General features: G+C 36.7%; 1 protein-coding gene across 1 annotated transcript in view; it reads left to right on the top strand.

Moving 5' to 3' along the window:
* ddr2l (discoidin domain receptor family, member 2, like) overlaps nucleotides 1–25,422 on the top strand; it is a 36,957-nt gene that overhangs the window by 6,046 nt on the left and 5,489 nt on the right. The window contains exons 2-13 of the mRNA XM_081365021.1: nucleotides 8,562–8,669; nucleotides 8,753–8,855; nucleotides 11,260–11,488; nucleotides 12,460–12,607; nucleotides 14,469–14,574; nucleotides 15,734–15,920; nucleotides 18,197–18,443; nucleotides 19,106–19,198; nucleotides 19,508–19,656; nucleotides 20,328–20,532; nucleotides 23,393–23,637; nucleotides 24,373–24,500. Coding sequence (XP_081221147.1) covers nucleotides 8,609–8,669; nucleotides 8,753–8,855; nucleotides 11,260–11,488; nucleotides 12,460–12,607; nucleotides 14,469–14,574; nucleotides 15,734–15,920; nucleotides 18,197–18,443; nucleotides 19,106–19,198; nucleotides 19,508–19,656; nucleotides 20,328–20,532; nucleotides 23,393–23,637; nucleotides 24,373–24,500 — 1,901 coding nt within the window. The 5' untranslated portion in view covers nucleotides 8,562–8,608. The remainder of the gene's footprint in view (nucleotides 1–8,561; nucleotides 8,670–8,752; nucleotides 8,856–11,259; nucleotides 11,489–12,459; nucleotides 12,608–14,468; nucleotides 14,575–15,733; nucleotides 15,921–18,196; nucleotides 18,444–19,105; nucleotides 19,199–19,507; nucleotides 19,657–20,327; nucleotides 20,533–23,392; nucleotides 23,638–24,372; nucleotides 24,501–25,422) is intronic.

Genomic DNA, 25,422 nt, shown 5'->3' with positions numbered 1-25,422 from the left:
TGATAATAAAATTGTCTTGGAGAATTGTGAAATTTCACACTTTTGGGAAAGATTATTGTGGCAATCCTAATATATAATGTAAATTGTAAACCATTTACGCATCATACTTCCATTAATTTATGCTAAATTTAAAGAAAATATTTTGTATTTCTTTTCTTTTTTTCTTTTTTTTTTTTTTTAGATTCTCCCTGTTAGCAAAGGGTCTGTTAGTGCTGTTAATGTTTTGTGGCTTTGCTGTGTTTCCCAGTCGGTCACATGAGGCCTCTTAGAAAGATGAGCAAGAAGGCTGGAATCCCGGCACTGGACAGGCCTTTACATGAGCCAAATATTACATAAACCATCTGCAACCTCTATCCTCTCCCTCTACCTCTCTCTCTCCTTCCTTTAGTATGCACATTATACCTGCGGCCCCCTATCATGCAATGGCAATAAAGTATCACACAATTTTCTCTCGAAACATTTCATTTGCACTCCAGAAATTTTAGTTTGAATATGCGAGTGCGTATGTTTTTGTTCACATACAAGTGGGGTGGAACATGTTCCGATCTTGCAAATTATGTAATGGCTCATGGGGTATTCTCATCAACACAATGAAAACATGCTGTGTGATAAACACATGAACCTTCACACATCATGATTGTGTTTACAGGCTGTAACGATCAAAAGCCTTTTCTGATAACACACCACCGTTCGAAAGTTGGTTGGTAAGATTTGTTTAAAGTGTCCCTATTATGCTATTTTAAAAGTTCCTAATTTTGTTTTGGAGGTCTCTTACAATAGGTTTGCTGTTTGCATGCATCCAAGGTGAAACCCTCCTTTCCGAGAGACTACTCTGCTCTGATTGGTTAGATGGCCAGTCTGTTGTGATTGGTCGACCGCTTACACCACATGTCGGAATTTAACGAAACGCCCATTACCATATCTGAATTTCAGCTCCACACAGGCTTCCTCAGCAAGATACGAATAGTTATGATGCCGTCAGTTTTAACGTATCATTTCCAGTGTGAGTCCTCCTCATCCTTTGGAAGTGGATTTGCTTTCGCTGTGAAGGAAACAGCAGCATCTTGACATCTCACCAACATGAACCAAACTCTTCCAGGTCTCAGATACAACTACAGTGTTTGTTTATTTTTCTTGTATTTGAAAAAGGACCCATGTACAATTTTTAACTGTGAGCAAGACATGCTGCTGCTGCTGTACAATATAACATACACAAATTACCCATAGCAGATCTATACAGGTGGAGCTGGGGAAGGTGGAGGGTTTCTGACAGCACACTGTAAGTCTGCTAACAGCAAATACTGCCAGGTATCTGAAGGTTGAGCAACGAGCTCACTGATACAGCAGGAACCAATCAGCTGTGCCCTATAGAGAACGATGTGATTGCAAGCAGATTGAGTTTAGGACCCATTAGCCTGCGCCATCTAGAGTTTCATGACTGAACTTTGTATTTATAATAATTACAGAGCAATTACGCCACAACCAAATAAATACTTACAGAGTTCATTTTAAAAAGTCTAAAAGTTCATTGTAGATGGTAAAGCATTCCAGTGAGTAGTTGCTTTCACATATAAAAAGCTGATAGTCTAAAAGCAGAACAATGAAAGTGTACAACACAATGTCTTCTGGATGATAATCTACTGGATTTTACACAGTATTAAGAGCTAAAATAAACAAAGTCACAGAGTACAGAAGGGGCCAAACCATTTAAAATGTTATATACAAGACAATATTAATAAAAAATTAAAAAGCAAATTGAAAAGAGTCAAATTGTCAAAACTCAAAAGATTATTTTTCTCCTAAATTGAGGGTGGTTCGTAGTAATCGTTTGCAGACAGCCAATGAAGACATAGGCTGGCATTATGCAAATTTGCTACAAGATATGTACAGTTAGACTGTTATTACTGGCTAGTCATTTCAGACAGTTCAAAATCAGTTTTTTGGCACTTGTGGCAATAGCCAACAATACATTGTATGGGTCAAAATTATTGATTTTTCTTTTATGCCAAAAATCATTAGGATATTAAGTAAAGATCATGTTCCATGAAGATATTTTGTAAATATCCTACCGTAAATATATAAAACATTTATTTTTGTGAGTGAATGGAGCACAATCGCGAACATAATTGGACAACATTAAAGGCGATTTTCTCAATGTTTAGATTTTTTTGCACCCTCAGATTCCAGATTTTCAAATAGTTGTATCTCGACCAAATATTGTCCTATCCTAACAAACCATACGTTAATGGAAAGCTTATTCATTCAGCTTTCATATGATGTATACATCTTAATTTAAAGAAATTGACCCATGTGACTGGTTTTGTGGTCCAGGGTCACGTATCTGAAAAAGCATAATAGGGGCACATTAAACTTGACCTCTCAGATATTCAATAATAGCACAAGTGAAATGATTTGAAGTACAGTATCATTTATGTCTGTAGCATAAATAATCGAAATAATCGTCCGGGACCGGTTGTCTGTGATGCTGTTTCGTAACGACCAAACTCGCTGAACTTGTCATAGTTGTAAGTAATGGCTGATGATGGTTTGTGTGTAATTGTCTCTGGGGTAATGGCTGGGGTGTGATGCAGTCATGAAATCAGACACATTCCTGTGGTCTGAGGTTTGGGGGAAAGAGAGAGACCCTCCACAGTAATCACACTGCAGTCAACACAGTTTCAAACTTGAAGTGCACACAGTCTGTCTTAACAACAACACTAACATTTATCTCAGCGTTTCCAGCGCTGATACTCACTACTATCAGAGGGGCCCTCGGGACCCCGGCTCCGGAGAAGAGCGGTGAAGTCTGGCTTAGGCTTTTGATGAAAGTTTTGTCAGGCTTTGGTCTGCAGAACATGGATTTGTTCGGTTTCTTTCAAGTCTCTTTGGTTATGATGTGTCTACCAGGAACTTAAATGGTGGTGTTCACCCGTGCAAAACACTCTGCATCAATGCTAGGGTGGTTGTTAGGATGTTGTCTTGTTGGTGTTTATAATGTTTCAAAGCGCAGGGATGCACCATATGAGGAAAAATTAATAAATCTGATAAATATTGGGATTTGTTATTTTAAAGTTTTATGCTCCAGGTTTGCTGTGCCCTTTTGTAGCTTTGCACAATTTAGCAAAAAATTCACATCATCAAGGCACACATCAGTTATGATAAACGGAAGCTCAATGAGGTTTGTTGTCAAGCAGGTTCGGTTGAGCTTCTGTTTGTTCGCTGATCAATATGTGTATAAAAACCTAAATTCAATCTGTTTTGATGATTTGGTGATTGAATCATATAATGTGATCGTGTCTCTTCAGAAAATTTGGACTAAACCGCTCATATGGATTAGTTTTACGATCTCTTTATGAACTTTTCTAAGTGTCAAAGTGTCAGTTGAGTAGCTGTCAATGGAGGGACAGAAATCATCTCTCTGATTTCATGAAAAAGATCTTCATTTGTGTTCTGAAGATGAACAAAAATGTTATGGGTTTGGAATGACATGAGGGCGAGTAAATTATGACAGAATTTTTATTTTTGGGTGAACTATCCCTTTACTTTAATTCTACTAATAATGATAGGGTTAGCGGTTGGTCTAAAGCTCTCGCTCCTAAAAATGAGCAATAATAGTGATGTTTGCTCTTTATTATTAATGATAGGGAAATATTTTAAGTTCACATGAAAGTTTTGGATGAAAACTATTTGACTGTTTCAAATATATTGTGTGATTCGTGGCCAATAATAAAGGCCATTTCACACCAAGAATGATAACTATCAGGGCTTGAATTTCGGCGCGGGATTGCGGGTATTGCGCATATTTTTTATCATTCCCGCAGGTCTCCCATTTATAATGCGGGAAATTCCCGCAAACATTGATTCACTTTAGCATGTAGGTTGTATTAGTAAATGAATCCACACAGATTATAAAATCAAATCAGTCATTTTAAAACTGTCTGCGAGACGCAATTTCACAAACAGCGTGAGTGATTCAGCGGCGCTGCGTCTTCTATCTCTCGTCTCTCAAAATGGGTTACACAAGGCAATCGTTAAGCGCGCAGCAGGCAGCGATACTCTCGCTTTTCGGGAGTCGGGATACACGGAATTGTCACTTGCATAATCGGGCCAGCATTGCATCACGAGTAACTAAAGTTTACCATTTGCACGTCTTTTTAAGTCTCACCAGTTTAATCATTCACGCGATTTTAAACTCTTCGGTTATGGGAAGCCAAACAAACCAAAAGTGGGACGAGACAGCGGGGGTTTACAGAGCTCGCGCCGCGCTGACATGTCATCTGCGCGGTTCAATGGTCCGAGCCGCGCGGCCGATTCGTCAGCGCAGCGCGGACGTGTTTCCTAGCGACACCCAATGGGCAGCGCGGCGCGAACAATCCTCACCAGCGCTGCGCTGACCAATTTAAACAGCGCAGCGCAAACCATACATGCAAATAAATGTACAAAGAAACCCCTCCTTCCTTACAAAAAAATGGTTCTCTGCTGAAGTTTAGGAGTTTTTCCCTACACAAAGACAAAGAAGAAGAAAGACAAGATGAAATGCATACATTTCTTATGTTTATTATCTTTAATAGTCAGAGGTGGACGAAGTACACAACTTCCTTACTTGAGTGAAAGTATAGATACTACTGGTCAAATATTACTCTGTTACAAGTAAAAGTTGTAAAGACCTATTTTTACTTAAGTAAAAGTACAGAAGTACTCGTTTTTAAAAATACTTAAGTATCAAAAGTAAAAAGTAAATGTTAATGCATTGTTTTATTATTGTTGCATTGTTGTATGTAAAACTTAAAGTACCGTATGCATCTGAATCTATGCCTGCCTACCCTCATATCAATATCAAATTTATTTCTAGAACACAGCTCCAGTAGTGGGATTGAATATGAGATTGAATAAGTTCACTCAATAACGTCCACAATGGTTTCGGACACCCAAATGGCTGTTTCCTAAAATATTGCCCTATTTAAAGTTTTTTGGCTTTTAGTGTGAATATGTTAGCCTTACCTATAAGGTAAGGTAATATTATCTATAAGCTAGTGTGCTCCAAAAAAGTGACAAAATTCGCATTTAGAAGACCAAACCCAACGTTTAAAATGAAAATCAGGTTTATGTCAGAATCCAATGTCAGATTGACGTTGATCTCCAACATTGGACAGACGTTGTATTGTGGTTGAAAATGAAAATAGGGTTGACGTCAGAAACCAACATCAGTCGGGTTCTGACGTCGACCCGACTTTTATTTTTCAATCAATATCCAACGTCAATCTGACGTCAGGTTCTGATGTCAATCAGATGCAGGGTTCTGACGTCAACCCGACTTTCATTTCCAACCAAAATGCAACCCCTGCAACCAAAATCATCCACTGACTGATGTTACTTTCTACTCAAGGACCATGACAGAATTGTAGTGGAGTAAAAAGTACGATATTTGTCTTTCAAATGTAGTGAAGTTAAAGTAAAAAGTTTCCATAAAAAATAATACTCAAGTAAAGTACAGATACTCAAAAAGTGTACTTAAGTACAGTACTCAAGTAAATTTACTTTGTTACTGTCCACCTCTGTTAATAGTGTTAGTAAAGAGTAGGCCTAGTGTTGTGCGTCGATACTTTGAAGAACTGCACATAGGCCTATGTATAGAGGCTACCGAAAGAGCTGTACAATACCTCTAACAGAAAGTATGGATATAGTACAATCATATGCACAAGGCTAATTAGCCCTGGCATATTTAGATTTTGTCTATTCATCAATGCAAATGCTGCTATGCAAATTTAATAGGATGTGGATACAAGTTATTATTGTTGTATTTAATTATTAAAGTTATATTAATTAATTGTGCATTTATTATATGAATAACATACTTATGCATTTGTATAAATTAGGCTGTTCTATTTATTTATTTTTGCCCAAGCATTTAAGGTTGTGAGGATTTGTGTAAAGTTTATATTTAACCTAATGTTGAGTTTTATTATTTTTGTGAGTTCTATATTCACAGATTGGATTCTTGTATTTATTACAGTTTTTCACTTCTGAACAGCGAAAAGTTAATACAAATTGAATTTGACTGTTCTTATTTACAGCATTGAATAAATGCCATTAAAAATCTCAACAGTTTTACATATAAACACAACATAAGATTGGCCCCACTCACTGTATTAATTGTGGCCCCTCTTGTGCCCCCCAGTTGAAAAAATCCTAGAATCGCCCCTGATTGAAAGTCATTGAAGTTTCTGCTTTGTACAGCTCTTTCCGTAGCCTCTATATGTGCAGTTCTTCAAAGTATCAACGCACAACACTACTCTTTACTAACACTATTAAAGATAATAAACATAAGAAATGTATGCATTTCATCTTGTGTTTCTTCTTCTTTGTCTTTGTGTAGGGAAAAACTCCTAAACTTCAGCAGAGAACCATTTTTTTGTAAGGAAGGAGGGGTTTCTTTATTGTACATTTATTTGCAAACGCAGATGACATGTCAGCGCGGCGCGAGCTCTGTAAACCCCTGCTGTCTCGTCCCACTTTTGGTTTGTTTGGCTTCCCATATTCGGTAGCTACTTGCGCGCTGTCTGAGAGATATTTTTTCTCTGCACACATACATAGAGTAAAACCGCCTCACACACAGCTCGCGGGTAACAAAAGTTATTTTTCGTGGATTACATCGCTTTAACAGTCAAAAACATAAGAAAATTATGTCAATTTCGGTCTTGAGTATCCTCTAAACACAGTCGGTTATGTCTTAAATAAGCATAAAGCGCACGTGACCGTATAATGAAAACAGGATCCGTGCACTAGCTCTTAAAGGGACAGCAGCCATATGTGTCTGTGATTAATTTGGTTTTCAAAACAACAAAACATAGCTTTCATTTTAAGGAATCAGGATTAATAGCCAATGTATTTAATTTAGTCAGGACTAAAATACTACCCAGTGTTATTTTACATTTGATTACTTTATTCAGTCTCTGTAGTATTTCTGAATACTAGTTTTAGACCTAAGCAAAAACTTTTCTCTTTTTTTCTCTTTATTGGTATGTGCTACTTTTTTTCAATTTAATTCAAAGATTGAAATCAAGCTTCCTTGAGTTGTGTAAATTCTTTAGAACAAAATTACCCCATTGTAAAAATGCAATGAGTAATCATACATAGGCGAGATAAATGTAATTAAAAAAAAAAGTCTAAACTCCCCCCTCAAATTAAAAATCCCCCCCCATAAGAATCACCTAAGGGGGGATTTCCCCCCCAATTTCCAAAATGAAATTCAGGCCCTGACTATAATGATAACAATAAAGATAGAGTTCTAAAAATTGTCTAAAAATATAAAAGTATAGCAGAGTCTACATCACAACTATAACGACAAAGGCACAAAGAAATGATATCGTTGGAATCACTTTCAGAGCCGATGAAAGATAAAACCCTTGACAGCCAATCAGAATCCACCCTATATATAATATAATATATATAAATTTTAAAAAAGTTTAATCAAACAAACTTTTATTCAGAAAATGCACAATAATATGGCATGCATGAGTAACTGCTGGCAATAAAACATTATTGTTCACATTTTATGTGCAGTCTCAATAATGGCATGGTATGTTATGTAACAGTTCTTGTTTTTACAATTGGAGTGTCAGTGATTCTGTGTGTTTTAAGAAAGAGCCTCTTTTATTCATCATTATTGAGAGTCCCACCCTGTATGAGCTGGAATTCTCAGTCATTCCCGGCCACATCTGCTCTGGCATAGTTTGCATAGTTAGCATAGCAGTGATGCTAATATGACCTGTGGGTTCCCACAGGACTCGGAAAACCCAGAGGATTGTGCAGCTGCGCCCTGCATGAGAGCATCAGGGTGCCGATTTGTTGAATTTATAGTCGGTTCTCTGACATGTTCTAAACATGTTGTTTTCAACATCAAATGGTGTACAAGAAAAAACACAAGCACAGAAAATCAGTGTCTCATGCTCCCCAATGCTGCATTTATTTGATCAAAAATACAGAAAAAAACAGTAAAATTGTGAAATATTATTACAATTCAAAAGAACTGTTTTCTATTTTATTATATTTTAAAGTGTGATTTATTCCTGTGATGCAAAGCTGAATTTTCAGCATCATTACTCCAGTCTTCAGTGTCACATGATCCTTCTAATATGATGATTTGCTGCTCAACAAACATTTTTTATTATTATTATTATCAATGTTGAAAACAGTTATTTTCAATTAATCAGTTGAATGTGTCCTTTCTGAATAAAAGTATTAATTTATTTTCTTTTTCTTTTTTAAAAGCTGACCCCAAACTTTTTAATGGTAGTGTATGTTTAAAGAATATGAGTCTTGTAGGTATTTTCATTTTTAAATATTTTGGTTTACAAAAGGTTTCAATGTGTTTAATTTAAAATTTTCAATGTGTGTAAAATTAATTTGAATTTTATTGACTGTAAAAAGGCGGGACTTTTAATTTATTTATTTTCACTTTCATGTACAATTCAGCATTTTCTCTTTCACTTCTTGTGACAGTTATATTGACTGGAACATTAGTAGATGGTACATTACTGTTGTTTGTTTGTGTTCTTCAGAGATGTAGTCTGCACTCCGGTCTGTTGGCAGACTCTGAGGTCTCACTATGCTGCTTTATCTGCTGCTGGCCATCTTACAAACGAACATCAATGGCCAGATAGACCCAGGTAATGTTACATGCACACCGACACAAACATATGCATCCGTACAGACAGGACCAAAACATTCACTTTCTCATGGTGTCCTTCAGCTCACTGTCGTTACCCTCTCGGCATGGAGGACGGGAGGATCAAAAACGACGACATCACTGCCTCCAGCCAGTGGTATGAAACCACAGGCCCTCAGTATGCAAGGTAATGTACATATGACAGACTACACTGAAGTGCAGAAGTGTAGTAGAAAGTGTGTAGGGCTGCACGATACAAGCCGTTCTGAGATGCTGTGAGCTGCACGCGTGTAAATGAACGTACCGTTACTTCACTGTGAAACTAGCAGTGTGTTTATTAACTTGCCAGCAAACCGTCAAAATAAAATCTTGATGGTAGACTGTTTGAAAATTATAAAATTAAGGTGTAAATATTATTACTGTTATCATAGTAAAAATAAAATTTATTTTATTACTCGTTTTTTTTTAATTACTGTACAATAGTGTTATTACAATATAGATATTATTTTGATTAAAATATATTTTTAGCATTCTTTTTCAAATACAAGGTCAATATTGATTTTCACTGACGACAAAAAAACTAATTATCCGTGAATTTATATGGAGCTAAGCTTTAGGTGCTTTCCATCTTTACTCTCCTCCCTGTTACGTTGCATTCGGAGATCGACTATTTTTGACTGACAAAATGCCGGTGGACACTATGGAAGCTTGTTTCCGCCACAAAATAATAAAAAAAAAAGATAATTGCGACTTTTTATCTCACAATTGCGAGTTTACATCTCGCAATTCTGACTTTATTTCTCAGAATTGCGAGATATAAAGTCAGAATTGCATGAAATAAAGTCAGAATTCTGAGATATAAAGTCAGAATTGCGTGATATAAAGTCAGAATTCTGAGATATAAAGTCAGAATTGCGAGATATAAAGTCGCAATTGCGTCTTATAAAGTCAGAATTCTGACTTTTTTTCTCGCAATTGCGACTTTATATCACGCAATTCTGACTTTATATCTCAGAATTCTGACTTTATATCACGCAATTCTGACTTTATAACACATAATTGCGAGTTTATATCTCGCAATTCTGACATATTTTCTCAGAATTGTGAGATATAAAGTCCAATTCTAAGGGGGGAAAAAAAGACGGACTTTTTTTTTTTTTTTACCTCAGAATAGTTTATATCTCACAATTCTGACTTTATAACACGCAATTGCGACTTTATATCATGCAATTCTGACTTTATATCTCCCAATTGCGTGATATAAAGTCAGAATTCTGAGATATAAAGTCAGAATGCTGAGATATAAAGTCAGAATTGCGTGATATAAAGTCGCAATTGCGAGAAAAAAAGTCAGAATTCTGACTTTATAATACGCAATTCTGACTTTATATCTCAGAATTCTGACTTTATAACACGCAATTGCGACTTTAAAACACGCAATTCTGACTTTATATCTCGCAATTCTGAGAAATAAAGTCAGAATTGCGAGATGTAAACTCGCAATTGTGAGATAAAAAGTCGCAATTATCTTTTAAAATGTTTTATTCAGTGGCGGAAACAAGCTTCCATAGGACACAGCTATAGTGAGTTGTACACAAACAATGTTCTCAATGCTCGAGTTCATGTGTAGAGCCCCTGGTGATACTTAGAGCAAAGTTTCATGTTGTGTCGAGCCTTCTTAGTGTTTTAAAAATAGTTTTTTTTTTTATGCTATCATAGTCTTGCCCCATTCACTCCCATTCAAAAGGCAATTTAACCGAAAATGAAAATACGGTCAAACCTAAAAGTGGCATTTCCATCCTAATTATGCTTTTACACGAAAGTTTGACTCGGGTAGATTCACAAAAAGCAGTTTTTCGACAGTTATCCTTTAAAACTCAAGTGGAAAGAGTTTTTTTAATGGTTCTTGTAAAGAGTAAACCCAGGTATGAACACCTAAGTTGTTCAAGTTTTTCCTAAATCGTTCAGCCCTAAAAGGATTTCGTACTTAGTCCCCATGAAATCAAAATGGACAGTTCTCCATTATTCAATTCTTCATGTGCCCTCGTAATCTTTAATCAAAATGACGTCCCTCCCTTCCTCTTGCAGCGTCATCTCTTCTCTTCTCTGATGATGTGTTTACTGGCACGAGGGCGGGACAACCTGTCACTCACATGAGATCCACCAATAGCAAACCACAAAAATCCATTCAATTCCCCATCGACAAAATCAAGCCCTGCACTACTTTTTTTTTCTTGTCCGAGAACCTGTTTCACTTAGATAAACGTCACAATAAGGAAGAAAATACTATCAAGACTATCATAACTATCATGACTATCAAAACATTTATTTATTTTTGCGGTCACAATAAAATCGCCCAACTCACTATCATTCCAAATAGAGCTATTCATGTCATCTGGTGAAACTTCCTGTATTTTTTCACATCACAATATTTTCTCGAATATTGTGCAGCTCTAGTAGTAAATAAAGCTGGGGACTGTTTTTATATTGCATCAAGCTCATTTATTGCAAAAGATCAGGATAAAATTTCTTTCCTCATGATCTGACCTCTTTAAATAAAGCTCATTTGCATCTGTGTGTTGTTGAATCAGGTTAAACCGTGAGGAAGGGGACGGCGCCTGGTGTCCTGCTGGTCAACTGCAGCCCTCAGATGTTCAGTATCTTCAGCTTGACCTTCGTCAGCTCATCTTCCTCACCGTGGTTGCTACGCAGGGTCGCTATGCACGCAACTCCGGCAACGAGTATGCACACAAGTACCGTCTGGAGTACAGTCGCGATGGACGCCGCTGGATCTCCTGGAGAAACCGCCTTGGCAGTGAGGTAGGAAAGACAAGGGTGTATTTTATAGATACTATAATGAGGTACTATATAATCAGATTTGATATAAAAGATCTGAATGAACTGAAGTTTTGGTACTACACTAATATTAGAAAATGTATAGGTTATATCAGAAAGCAGTTATGCTATACACTACTGGTCTAAAGTTTGGGGTCGGTAAGATTTTTTAAAAGGTTTTGAAAAAAGTCTCTTCTGCTCACCAAGGCTTCATGTATTTGATGTAAAATACAGTAAAAACAGCATTAAAATTTTTTAATGTTTTAAAATGCAATTTCTTACCGGATAACAAAGCTGAATTTTCAGAAGCCATTATTTGGGGAAACCGTGATGCATTTTTTTCCAATATTCTTTGATAGGAATAATTCTTTGATTTGATTCTATTCAGGATTGAACAGAAATAGATTATAAATAAACATTAAAAATGCCTTTACTGTCACTTTTGATCAATTAAATGCATCCATCCAGAATAAATTTTTTCTTTTTTGGCAAAAAGTAGTGTGTATAGTGCATTATACTGTATGTGCAGTATTTCATCAAAGTAACCAATAATCATAGTAATTCTATTCTCACACTATTTTGTTTATTGAATAGTAAAGCTTATGCATAAATTATGTTTGGATGTAAATGTTGTCATGTAAGCAAAGCGAGTTTGATTCAGTGGACACTTTACTATCCCATGAGGCCACGGGAGAGGATTTGTAAATGGCAGACAGTGAACAGATGCCACTAGTCACATGACAGTGATAACATGGCGGATGTACTAAATCTGAATTTCGTTCATACTACACACTTACTATTTAGAATAGAAACACTTTTTTAATGATTGTAAAGCCAATTTCAAACCAAATGTAGTATCTACTATACAGTATGCGGTTTCGGATGCACAGCATGTTCATAATATATACCACAATGTCTTGTACCTTATTGTTTAACTAATTTCTTCTGTACTCCAGATTATAATGGGCAATATAAACACCTACGACTCTGTGGTGAGAGACCTCCATCCTCCCATCATCACTCGGTTCTTGCGCTTGATTCCTGTCACGGATGCCGTACACACAGTGTGTATGAGAGTAGAGCTGTTTGGATGTGCCTGGCAGGGTGAGTCATGAAAATTACCCATAATTAAAGCTACACTGTGTAATTTAAGTTGATTATTTGCAAAAAACCTTTGTTCTTTCAAAATGATATGTGCTCATTAATGTGTAATTACTTCTACCAACTAATCAAGTATTCTCGTAAGCGTAGAATCTGCCATTTAGAATACATACGAGCGAGTCGCTCGAATGGCGGCAGCCATGTTGCGCCTCCATCTTAAAAATACATTAGCCAAAGAGGGACATACCTGGAAATTCAAGCTTCGCCTTTCGCGTTTTTACACTCAGTCGCGCCGTGACGAATGCGAGAGGGAGATTACTCACGACTGCCAGCAGATTTGAAATAATACGGCCACCGTAGGAGTTAAAACGCCCTCGGAATGGGAGGGGCTAGAAAGTAATATTCAGTTGGTAGTCATATACAATTTCACCGCTAGATGGGAGAAAATCTTACACAGTGTAGCTTTAATCAAATATAATTATAAAAAAAAATTACAAATATCATTTTATTTATCAGTGCCTTCTATTAAAGGGTTAGTTCACCTATTTTTCTAATTTATGAGTCAAATAAAGCCTGTAGTAAACATAACTTGACGATGCTTTGACGTTTTGTTCTACAACTTAAACTGCACACACTCACAACCCAATATGTCTTATCTAGTTACTTACTTGAAGCATATGTTTTCAAAAATAAACATAACTGCTTCAAAATGGCATTTTCATTATGGGTGTGCAGTTTACGCTGTAGAACGAAACGTCAAAGTATCGTCAAGTTATGTTTACTACAGACTTTATTACTCATAAATAAAACCCCATAGGAAAATCTCGAGGGAACCAGTGGCGAATTAGTCTTCCTGGTTCTGACGTCAAACCTGCACCACTGTATTTTGGTCACGAAAACCATTGAGGTTCATTCTCGTGTTACGCAGCACGTTTGAGCTTCAGCAGGAACCAATGAGGTTCATTCTTGTGTGTCAAGCAGGTTTAGCTGAGCTTCTATTTACGTTTGCTCATCAAGGTTTATATGTGAATAAAACTGTAAATGAAATCTGTCGGCGCCGATGGCCTCGTGGTCAGCGCGCCAACATGTAGCGCCGTTGCACTCGGGCAGCCCAAGTTCGAGTCCCGGCTCGTGGACCTTTCCCGATCCCGTCCCCCGTCTCTCTCCTACCTTGCTTCCTGTCCACTCTATACTGTCCTGTCACAATAAAAAAAGGCAAAAATCAAACCAATATAAAAAAAAAAAAAAAAAAACTGTAAATGACATCTGTTCATCATATAAAGCAATCGTGTCTCTTCAGAAGACTTGGATTAAATCGTTCCATTCATCTGGATTTATTTTACGATCTGAGTTTTGAACTGTCAGAGTTTTGGGTGAATAGACTGTCAATGGAGAGGCAGAAATCTCTCATTAAAAATATCTTCATTCGTATTCCGAAGATCGAAAGTCTATTTAAAATGGCATGAGGGTGATTAAATGATGACAGAAGTTTCATTTTTGGGTGAACTATCCCTTTAAGCTGCCGAATGGCTACATTTATACATTTTGACAAACTATTATAATCCGATTGTGCACAAGCTTATAGACGTGAGTTATGCATGATCTCATGCGGTTCATGCTAATTCAGTTTCATACTTACATATGGGCTACAGACTGAAGCAGATCGTTTTGGCAGTCACGTTCGAGCAGCTGTGGTCCGTGTAGATTTGCCCCCTAGTGTCTGATTTGCAGCAAGTTAGTTTCATTTGAACTCAATTGCTCTAGTGCCTTAAATGTGAGCCAAGAGAAATGAGTAATTACATTCTAGAGCTAAAGCAATATTGAAGTTTGGGACTTCTCTGTTTGTCTTCCTCCTGGAGTGCAGATGGCCTGACGGCGTACAGCTCTCCAGAGGGCCAGACCATGATGGCTCCTGGGTATCCCATCACACCGCTCAATGACTCCACGTACGACGGGGCCCTGGAACGCAGGTGAACGTCTAATCTAATGCTATATGTTTAGCTGTTAGGAATGCACTGATGTTAAAAGTCTGGCCAATACTGATTAGCCCATAAATATTTATATCATGTTATGGCTATAATCGATAAATTAAAATGTATTTTAAAAAGAGTTGATATTAAAATTCTATACTTTTTTGTCTAAATAAATATAAATCATGGAAACATTTTAAATGACTATTAAGTACATTTAGGCATCACATCATTATAATGTTCAGAATGATAAATTAGTATTAATTTTGAGATTTGCTAAACATTATGTTTAACGGTGTTGTTAAACTATTGGTGTTTTTACAGATTAATTTTAAGCGTGTTTTAGTTGATGGGAAAAGTAATCTAAATATAAAATAATAGAAATAAATTTGTGGTTAGTGCATTTTGTTTTGTTTTTTAAATACTTTTATTCAGCAAGGATGCATTAAATGCAATGCTGTTCTTTTGAACTTTTTTATTCATCAAAGAATCCTGTTACAAATGATCACGGTTTTCACAAAAATATTAAGCAGCACCACTGTTTTCAACATTGATAATAATCAGAAATGTTTCTTGAGCAGCAAATCAGCATATTAGAATGATTTCTGAAGGATCATGTGACACTGAAGACTGGAGTAATGATGCTGAAAATTCAGCTTTGGTCACAGGAATAAATTACTTTTTAAAATATATTAAAATAGAAAACAGCTATTTTAAATTATAATAATTTTTCACAATATTGCTGTTTTTAGTTTATTGTTGATCAGATAAATGCAGCCTCGGTGAACAGAAGAGATTTCTTTCAAAGACATTAAAAATCAGTTAAATGTCTAATATCGGTCGATTACATTTCAATAATAATAAAAAAAAACGGATATTCCAATGTTAAATGATTTGAAGAAAGAATGTCCAACAGGTTTGGAAACACATGTGTAAATGCTGATGGGTGAACAATCCTTTTTTTAAAAAGCTTTATATACATAGTTTGGAGGTCGTCTGTTTCTTCACATTGATTTTGCATCCTCTTGCCACCTTTGGAGTTGTGGAGTTTTCAGGGTCATTCTTTGGCAGAACAATCAAGATTGTTTTTAAGTTCTACAATCAATGCTAATCACTCGTCGCCCAGAGCTAAGTGCTTCCTGTCATTCTCGTCCCACAGGAAGCTGTCTAGGGGGCTGGGTCAGCTGACGGATGGTGTGATTGGTCAGGATGACTTTGCACAGAGAAGGCAGTACCGGTTGTGGCCCGGATATGACTACGTGGGCTGGAGGAACGACAGCTTGGGCCCTGGATTTGTAGAGATGGAGTTCCAGTTTGACAGACAACGAAACTTCACCTCTATGAAGGTGAGAGTGGAGGAAGAGCTGTGGTGATTACAGTGAGGCACTAAAGGAAGTAAACCGGACCAACGTGTTAAAGCTGAATGTAAAGCTTGTACTTAATGAAAAATTTAATTAAGGATTTAGTAAAAACCAGTTTATTATTCTAAATTGTATTTTCGGAGCCACTTTTCTTAGTCAATGAATCTTTGATTATGCAAAAGTCCTCTGGTATTCGTGAACACAAAAATAAATGTTTTTAACTTAAACATCGGTGTTAATTTATTCTATATAACTTGCTCAGACAAGGTCAGCATGAAGTAAGCACTTTCATCACACTAGGCACACGTTAACGACAGTATGCTGACCAGACGTCCCGTTTTCCCCGGGACTGTCCTGTATTCCCTGGGACAATCCCGTATTTCAGCTAGACTTATTGAAAAATAGTTTTTATTCCGTATTTTCTTCTTTCCTAAATTGTCTTTGCTAGGTGATCCTGAAACAGAGTACCAGTCTTCTGTAACCCGAGAATAGCCTAATAAAAGGTTGCCAATCTCGTCACAGTATATTTTTGAGAACAAAATTACCATCCAAACACAATTTGTTATCAATTTAACTTGCAGTTAGTGAAGGCGGGATATCAAGTCAGACGCAAAGACGTCAAAGAAGCGTGTGCATTTAACTAGGATCTTCAAAAAGAGTTTATCAAGTTATTATGTGCTGTAAGTTGTGACAGAAATAACTTAATGTGGTATCGCGTAGCTTTCTTAGACAGAGCGCAGTCCCGAATTCACTTCTCTTTGCGCCTGAATGGTCAATACAGACGCAGTTGTCAAAATGCCAATCATGTGGAGTATCTCAAGTAAATACAGTCGGTTATGGCTTAAGTGAATGTAAACAGCTCAGTGAAAACCAAATATGTGTCAGTATATTAGATCTAAGCATTCGGCCTTAAAGTGACATAAGCCTAAAATACCTGTCTGTGTCGTTAATGTTAATCAAACAACAAAAGATGTTAAATAAATGTATACATGTTAAATAAACCTACTGTACCTGAAAAACGTATTTTAATTTGTATCGCTATCATTTTTTCCTATTGTTTGTAATTTGCTTCTTTGTTCTTTTTTATATAATAAAAATAACTATTTGATTTATACATTGTTATAATGAATTAAAAATGATCATATCATGAAATAAGGATTTGATCCTATTGCCCACCTTCAGAAACATTATAATACATTATAATAATCTTTACTGTTACTTTTGATCAATTTTTAATGCATCCTTGTTGAATAAAATAATTTCTTTTAAAAGAAATCCTACTGACCCTAAACTTTTGAATAGTAGTGTATAATATTTAATATCTTGCTCTTGAAACACTATTGACAATGTTTTTCATTTATGAACATAATTATTTTCTATTGTAATTGACATTCAGCCACTAACACTGATAGAACTTGTACCGAACCTAAAATGTGCATGTGTTCTGGGTTACATCTGTAATGTGTATAATTTGAAGTTGATGCGCTTTGAAGTGTTTGTTGAATGACAGCTTTAATGTAGCACTAATTATACATCATATTTCACACATAATAAAACATAATTGCATGTTGGGGCTGGATTGTTTGCCATAATAGTGTCAGTGTCTGTGGACTGGGGGGTTTAAGTGCTTAATCTTCACTGTAAAAAGTGAATAGTTGGATCAACTTAAAAAAATTACTTCAATTGGTAACACCTAAATAAATTAAGTTTTCTCAACTTAAATTATCACGTTTTTCACGATAATTTAAGTTGAGAAAACTTAATTTATTTAGGTGTTACCAATTGAAGTAATTTTTTTAAGTTGATCCAACTATTCACTTTTTACAGTGTTGAAGTAATGATTTTATATAAGAAATCATATGTTTATTGAAGCCTGGTCACTTTGTTTTAGTTTCTATGTATCTTAAAGTTAGAATGAAATCAGAGTTGATCTTATTTACTTAAGATTTACTTGTATACACAACCATCCAAAAGTTTGGGGTCAGTAACATTTTTGTAATGTTTTTGAAAGAAGTCTCTTATGCTGCGTTTGTACATAATGGTACTTTTTTTTTCTGGATTCTTTGATGAATAGAAAGTAAATAGTCCACAAGGGGTCTGGAAACTGAACATAATGTCCACTTTTGAAAGAAAAATGAGTTGTAAATGTCACTTATGTTGACTTTAAATGGTGCATATTGTAGTACTATGAAGCTTTATTTATAGTGAACAAAGAAAAGGCTTCAGATGTTAATGATGCTTGTTTATCCTCTCTTTAACAGGTTCACAGTAACAACATGTTCTCTCGGGGTGTGAAGATCTTCGCATCCGTGTCCTGTGCTTTTAAACTGCATCTGATTTCTGAGTGGGAGGCAGAGCCGGTGGAGTTTCACACCGTTCTAGACGACCGGAACCCAAGCGCTCGTTATGTGACCGTCCCATTAAAGCACAGGTCGGCCACGGCCCTGCGCTGCCGCTTCTACTTTGCTGACAATTGGATGATGTTCAGCGAGATCTCATTTCAGTCTGGTATGAAATAAGAACAGCTCACCTCTCCCTCCCACTGGTATTCCCAGTATTTCCTCATTAAAATTCAGCCAGAACTGTGAAATGCTTTTCATATCATCATTCCCAATTTATTAATTTCCACTTACACCATCGTTAAAAAATTTGGGGTCGGTGAGATATTTTTATGTTTCTGAAAGAAGTATTTTATGCTCACCAAGGCTTGAAACAAATTAAAAGAATCGTTTTCTGTTTGAATATATTTTCAATTTTAATTTATTACTGTCACACAAAGCTGAATTTTCAGCATCATTACTCTTGTCTTCAGTTTCACATGATCCTTCAGAAATCATTCATGCTGATTTGCTGCTAATAATTATTATTATTAATGTTGAAAACAGTCCTGTCATGATACATTTTTTGTGGTTTCTTTGAAGAATAGAAAGTTCAAAAGAACAGCATTTATACGAACATTATAAATGTCTTTACTGGACATTTTATTCACTTTAATGCATCCTTGCTGAATAAAAAGTATTCATTTCTTTCAAAAGCATCTTATTGGAAATGCGTGCATCACTCATAGTGAGACCAATTACTTATTCACATTTAGAGTGATAAATGTATTTTAAAGTGGGTGTAACTTGAGGTTTAGTGATTTCCTGTGTTTGAATTATTTTCCATTGCAGCAACTAATGTGCTTCCTACCCAGAGGCCTCCAGTTTTGACCCCTCCTTCATATGAAGTTAACAGCAAAGTATCAGAAACTACTCAAATAACAGGTAAGGCGTTGCAGTGTTTGTATTGTGAAAATGAAACTAAATTTGACACGTTTTTGACCGTTTACTTTCTTAATACATGTTATTTCAAAGACAATTAAATGTCCGTTCAACCAAATCATGTAGAGATTGTTTTTCGTGATCCAGCAAGTTTCCGATGAATACAAATGGAGGAAATGTGTCACTTTATGGAAGTAAAATGGGTTGCGTACCCCATTTCCTGTTGACTTTAAATGAACACACCTGACTACTGTACTAACTTTAGTCCTACACACTTCACTTGAACTTTAATAAACCGTCTGTGTTTGACAGAGGACCGGACGACGCCATCAAAGACGGGATCTCCTGAAGAGGGCAGTACGTCGATTCTGATTGGCTGTTTGGTGACTATTATTCTCCTGCTGGTGGTGATCATCTTCCTGATTCTGTGGTGCCAATATGTGTGCAAAGTCCTGGAAAAGGTGTGTGTGTGTTTGTATTGATGCAACAGATTTTAGAGCTGCTCAACAATACATGTAATATTTGAGGAGTGTAAAGTACCTTGGTCTACCTTACTGAAAGGATGAGCATAGCTGAATTTCAAGATGCGTCTCTGAGAAGTTGTGACACCCCCCCCCCCCCCCCCCATGTTTTCCGGGCATATAAGTAGCATTTTTTTATCCCCTGCTGTGGTTCATATTACAAAGTGACTTGTATAAAGCATGCAAAACATTAATTTATGCCGAATGAGAGAGGTACTTGAGCCCAATTTTATTTGTATAGCGCATTTCCCACACAACGGTGATTAAATAAAATGCTTTAAATAAACGTGTTTGCTTGGTGTTGGGTATGTTGTTGATAATGAATGCCATTATAATTTACGTTTGTTTTTTTCTTATTTTTCATTCCTGTTCTTTTCTGAATACCATTAAATTTAAAGGATTTGTTGTGAGGGAAACTTAAATACATATTCATAGTGTTTATAAGGTTTGTAAATGTTTCATTTATTTACCTGTATTTTACATTATTTCTGGATGTAATAATAAAACATGACTTTTGTTTAGTTTTTTTTCTCAACAATGCAATTTTGACCCTGTGCGACTTATTTTGGGAAAATATGATAACACAATCTTTCTCTCTCTTTCTCTCTTAGGCTCCAAGGCGTATTTTGGAGGAGGAGGTGACGGTGCGTTTGTCCTCCAGCAGTGACACTATAATCCTGCAGACTCCCCCGGTGCCCCCGCGCGTCTCCCTCGACCCCCCTTACGAGAGGATCTTCCTTCTGGACCCCCAGTATCAGGATCCCGCTGCGCTCAGGAACAAACTTCCAGAGCTGTCTCAAAGCGCGGAGGCTTCTGGTACCATCCGTTAAACACGAACACACACACTAGCTCTGTCTCAAACACTATTGTTCATCAGTAAATGGGCAACTGATCACTTAAATCATTGGGAATTATTTATTCATTATTTATTTATTATTTATTATTATAAAATTATGTAAGGAAGGCACAATATAAAACTATTGCCTTAAAAAAAGTATAATTTTACGTTTATTTGTGAAATAATCAGATGCTAATATACACTACTGTTCAAAAGTTTGGGGTCAGGATTTTTTAATGCTTTTGAAAGAAGTCTCCCATTCTCACCAAAGCTGCATCTACGTTTATTTGAAAACAGTGATATTGTAAAATATTATTACAGTTTAAAATAAATGTTTTCTATAGTAATATGTTTTAAAATGTAATTTATTCCTCTGATCAAAGCTGAATTTTCAGCATCATTACTCCAGTCTTCAGTGTGTCACATGATATGCTAATATGCTGATTTGCTGCTCAAGAAACATTTATTATTATTATAAATGTTGAAAACAGTTGTGCTGCATAATGTTTTTTGTTGAAAACATGATAAATTTTTTCAGGACTCTGACGAACAGAAAGTGCAAAAGAACAGCATTTATTTGAAGTAACATACAAATTGTCACTTTTGATGAATTGTATGGATCCTTGCTTAATAAAAAAAAAATCGTATTCACCCCAAACGTTTGAACAGTAGTGCAAGTACGTGTACATGTGAGGATCATTTGCATAATTGGATTTTAATGTTAATTTTGAGGCGCAGTCTGGGATTGTCTAGGAAGCATGCAAAGCTGCCTTGTAATTTGGCCAAATATTATAAGACTATAAGCATAATTTTGTTGCCTAATGGTGCAGCCTTCATGTCAGGAGCTCAACTTTGAATCCTAACAATAATGCCCAGATAGGTATCCTAGTAGGTTTTGGACCAGAGCTACTGTGAAGACTTCCAGTACTGAATACACCTCTCCATGATGTCCTTTTTAAAACTAACCTCTCGTTCTATCTTTTACCCTTTTAAAATGAACTTAGTTTCGTTGACACTTGTTTCCTCGAAATTTTGCATGCTGCCTGCCAATGCACTTTTTCCTTTCTTCCTCCTCTAGTCTTGCGTTCTTTAGCCTTTGCTCGCAGTCTATGAACTCCATCTGATCTTGTTACCAGACTGACGGACTTTGCGAGGGTAAGAATCGATGCTGGATTTTCCTTTGCTCCTGTTGTGACACCCTGCAGTTTCTTGCACCCAGTCACCTCAGTGTTTTGGTTGAAATAAAATGACTGAAGTTGACATTTTCCTCTCTTCTCATCTTCTGCTTTTTCTGTCTTTCTCTCTCTTCCTCTTTCCCTTACTCTCAACAAAGCTCTAGTGACATGATTGTCAGCATTTAAAATATTGCAAATCAATGATGAAGAAAATAAATAGGGTGACATTAATAAAGAGATGCATGAAATGAAGGATATGCCAGAATGGTAACACTTTACAATAAGGTTTCATTTGCTAATACGTGACCCTGGACCACAAAACCAGTCACATGGGTCACTTTTTTGAAATTGAGATTCATACATCAACTGAAAACTGAATAAATAAGCTTTCCATTGATTAATGGTTTGTTAGGATAGGACAATATTTGGCTGAGATAAAACTATTTGAACATCTGGAATCTGAGGGTGCAAAAAAATCTAAATATTGAGAAAATCGCCTTTAAAGTTGTCCAATTATGTTCGCGATTGTGCTGCATTCACTCACAAAAATGAATGTTTTATATATTTACGGTAGGAAATTTACAAAATATCTTCATGGAACATGATCTTTACTTAATATCCTAATGATTTTCGGCATAAAAGTTGGCAAATTGTTGGCTATTGCCTCAAATATACCCGTGCGACTTATGACTGGTTTTGTGATCCAGGGTCACATATTAGTTAACTGCATTAGTCAACATAAATTAACAATGACAAATACTTCTAAAGCATTTATTAAAGGTAATGCAATTTTAAAGGTTCCTAATTTTGTTTTGGAGGTCCTTCTACAATAGGTTTACATGCATCCAAGATCAAAATGATAAACACTTTAATTTTCTCATAACATACATTGTAGCATTACCTCTTTTCTCACAGTGTCTGAAACTGTTCGATAAAGGATTCAGTCTCTCTAAACCCCTCCTTTCTGAGAGCCTACTCTGCTCTGATTGGTCAGATGGCCCAGTCTGATGTGATTGGTCTACCGCTTACATCACGTGTCGGAAACTAATGCTTATAATCTTATTAGTCCTCATCCTTTGGAAGTGAAGCAAAGTAGATTTGCTTTTGCTACACAGAAAACATGACTTCTTGACGTCGACAACGTGAACCAAACTCTTCCAGGCCTCAGCTACATCTACAGTGATTGAGGGCGGGTCAAAGTAGACGTTGTTCGCGGGCAGCCAATGAAGACCATAGGCTGGAATTATGCAAATATGTTACAAACCTACTTAGATTTGTGCAGGAAGTAAGACTGGGATTACTGACGACTCGTTTGAGGCTGTTCAGAATCAGTTCTTTCTTTTAGGAGACAATAGCTCCATTTGTCACTCCATTGCACTACATGAAAGCTAATATCTGAAAAAGCACAATAGGGGCACTTTAATGGATTTGAACTAACATGAACAAACAATGAACAATTGTATTTTTTTAACTAACATTAAAAAAAAAAAAATTATATGTAAAAAAATAAATAATAATAGTGATCGTTTTTAATGTTATTTTATGCATTAACTAATGATAACTAATGCAACCTTATTGTAAAGTGTCTCAAAATAAAAACAGAAAACAATGGCTTGATATAAATGACAATTACTGATATGTTGACGTCTGGTTCTCTCTGTAGCCTGTAGCGGAGGATATGCCGAACCCGACGTTACCCTGTGCACCCCACACCAGTGCTTTCAGAGCAGCGTGCCGCACTACGCTGAAACTGACATCATTAGCCTGCAGGGCGTCACCGGCAGCAACATGTACGCCGTTCCGGCCCTCACCGTGGATTCCCTGACGCGGAAGGACATTTCAGTGGCCGAGTTCCCTCGGGAGAGACTGCTGTTCAGAGAGAAACTGGGAGAAGGCCAGTTTGGTGAGGTGAGTCTAGATGAACCACAGCAGGAGGTTTTATAGTCGCTGTCGTTGTTTCGTAGACTCACTTCTGGAGCCACTTGGATTGTCTTTTATTCTGAGTTAGTTGGAATCTTTTTGCACACTGTTTATGCTTTGTTTTATACAAACAGTGCTGCAATGCCTAATGTTTGAGTGTTTCCCAGAAAACCCTGTTATTAGTGACCACGCATAACTGTAATGTATGGCTTTATTAAGAAAAACATTGGAAATCTAGAGTGAGAGCCAAGGATTTTTTTTTTTGTAATAGTGTTACTGATACTTTTTTAACACAGTTGATCCTCATTCTGTTACTATGGTGGCAGATTTATTAATATTACCAATGCTGAAAACAGTTGTGCTGCGTAGTATTTTGTGGAAACTGATAATTTTCTAAGGATTCTTTGATTAATCTTTTGTAACATAAATGTCTTTACTGTCTCTTTTGATCAATTTAATGCATCCTTGATGATTTGAAGTATTTAAAAAAAAATACTGACCCCAAACTTTTGAACGGTATTGTATATATGGGTACTATGATTAAAGTATTTATTCCAATTTTTCACTAAATCAATCAAAATATAACATGAAAATGCATTAGTACGGTATTTGGTATTTTTGTTGTTAGTGGAGCCCATGCAAGCGTGTTTTCGCTCTCACGTTGTTTAAGTATGATGCTTCACATATGTTCATTCTCTTGTCTGTTGGCATTGCTGTTTTCAGGTACATTTGTGTGAGGCCGAGGGTTTGGCTGAGTTTCTGGGAGAGGGCGCACCGTTACCAGAGCAGGACGGCAAGCCGGTGTTGGTAGCAGTTAAGCAACTCAGAGCGGATGCCACCAGCAATGCCAGGTTTGGGGAAAAAAAAACACTAACATTTGATTGGAAAGTTGCATCATGGAGTGAGGCTGCCTTAAGTACTTCTGGGAAGTCCCTGCTTAAAAGTTCGGAATGGTTATGTAATTAGGATGTGTTGTGACTGGTTGGAATAAAATTGATTGGCACGTGGATCAGCCAATCACATGGCAGCAAGCAACTCAATGCATTTAGGCATTTAGATGAGCTTGCTGAATTTCAAACTGAGCATTAGAATGAGGAAGAAAGGTGATATAGGTGACTTTGGCATGGTTGTTGCCGCCAGACGGGCTGGTCTGAGTATTTCAGAAACTGCTGATCTACAGGGAAATTCAACCATCTCTAGGGTTTACAGAGAATTATCTGAAAAAGAGGAAATATCCAGTGAGCAACAGTTCTGTGGGTGAAAATGCCTTGTTGATGCCAGAGGTCAGAGGTGAATGGCCAGACTAATTCCAACTGATAAAAAGGCAACAGTAACTCAAATAACCACATGTTACAGTACATCCTGCAGAAGAGCGTCTCTGAACGAACAACACGATCTTGAAGCAGACGGGCTACAGCAGTGCCACTCCTGTCAGATTAGAACAGGAAACTGAGGCCACAATTCACAATAGACGATTGGAGAAACGCTGCCTGGTTTGATGGGTCTCGATTTTAGATGGTCAGTTCAGAATTTTGGTGTAAACAACATTAAAGCATGGATTCATCCTGCCTTGTATCAACAGTTCAGGCAGTTCTGGTGGTGTAGTGGTGTGTGGGATATATTCTTGGCACACTTTGGCCCCTTTAGCACCAATTGAGCATCGACGCCACAGTCTACCTGAGTATTGTTGCTGATCAAGTCCATCCCTTTATGACCGCAGTGAACCATCTTCTGATGGACACTTCCAGCAGGATAATGCGCCATGTCACAAAG

The sequence above is a fragment of the Scardinius erythrophthalmus genome (genome assembly GCF_964197995.2).
Source record: "Scardinius erythrophthalmus genome assembly, chromosome: 5".
Lineage (NCBI taxonomy): Eukaryota > Metazoa > Chordata > Actinopteri > Cypriniformes > Leuciscidae > Scardinius > Scardinius erythrophthalmus.
This window is presented reverse-complemented; position numbering and strand designations above follow the sequence as displayed.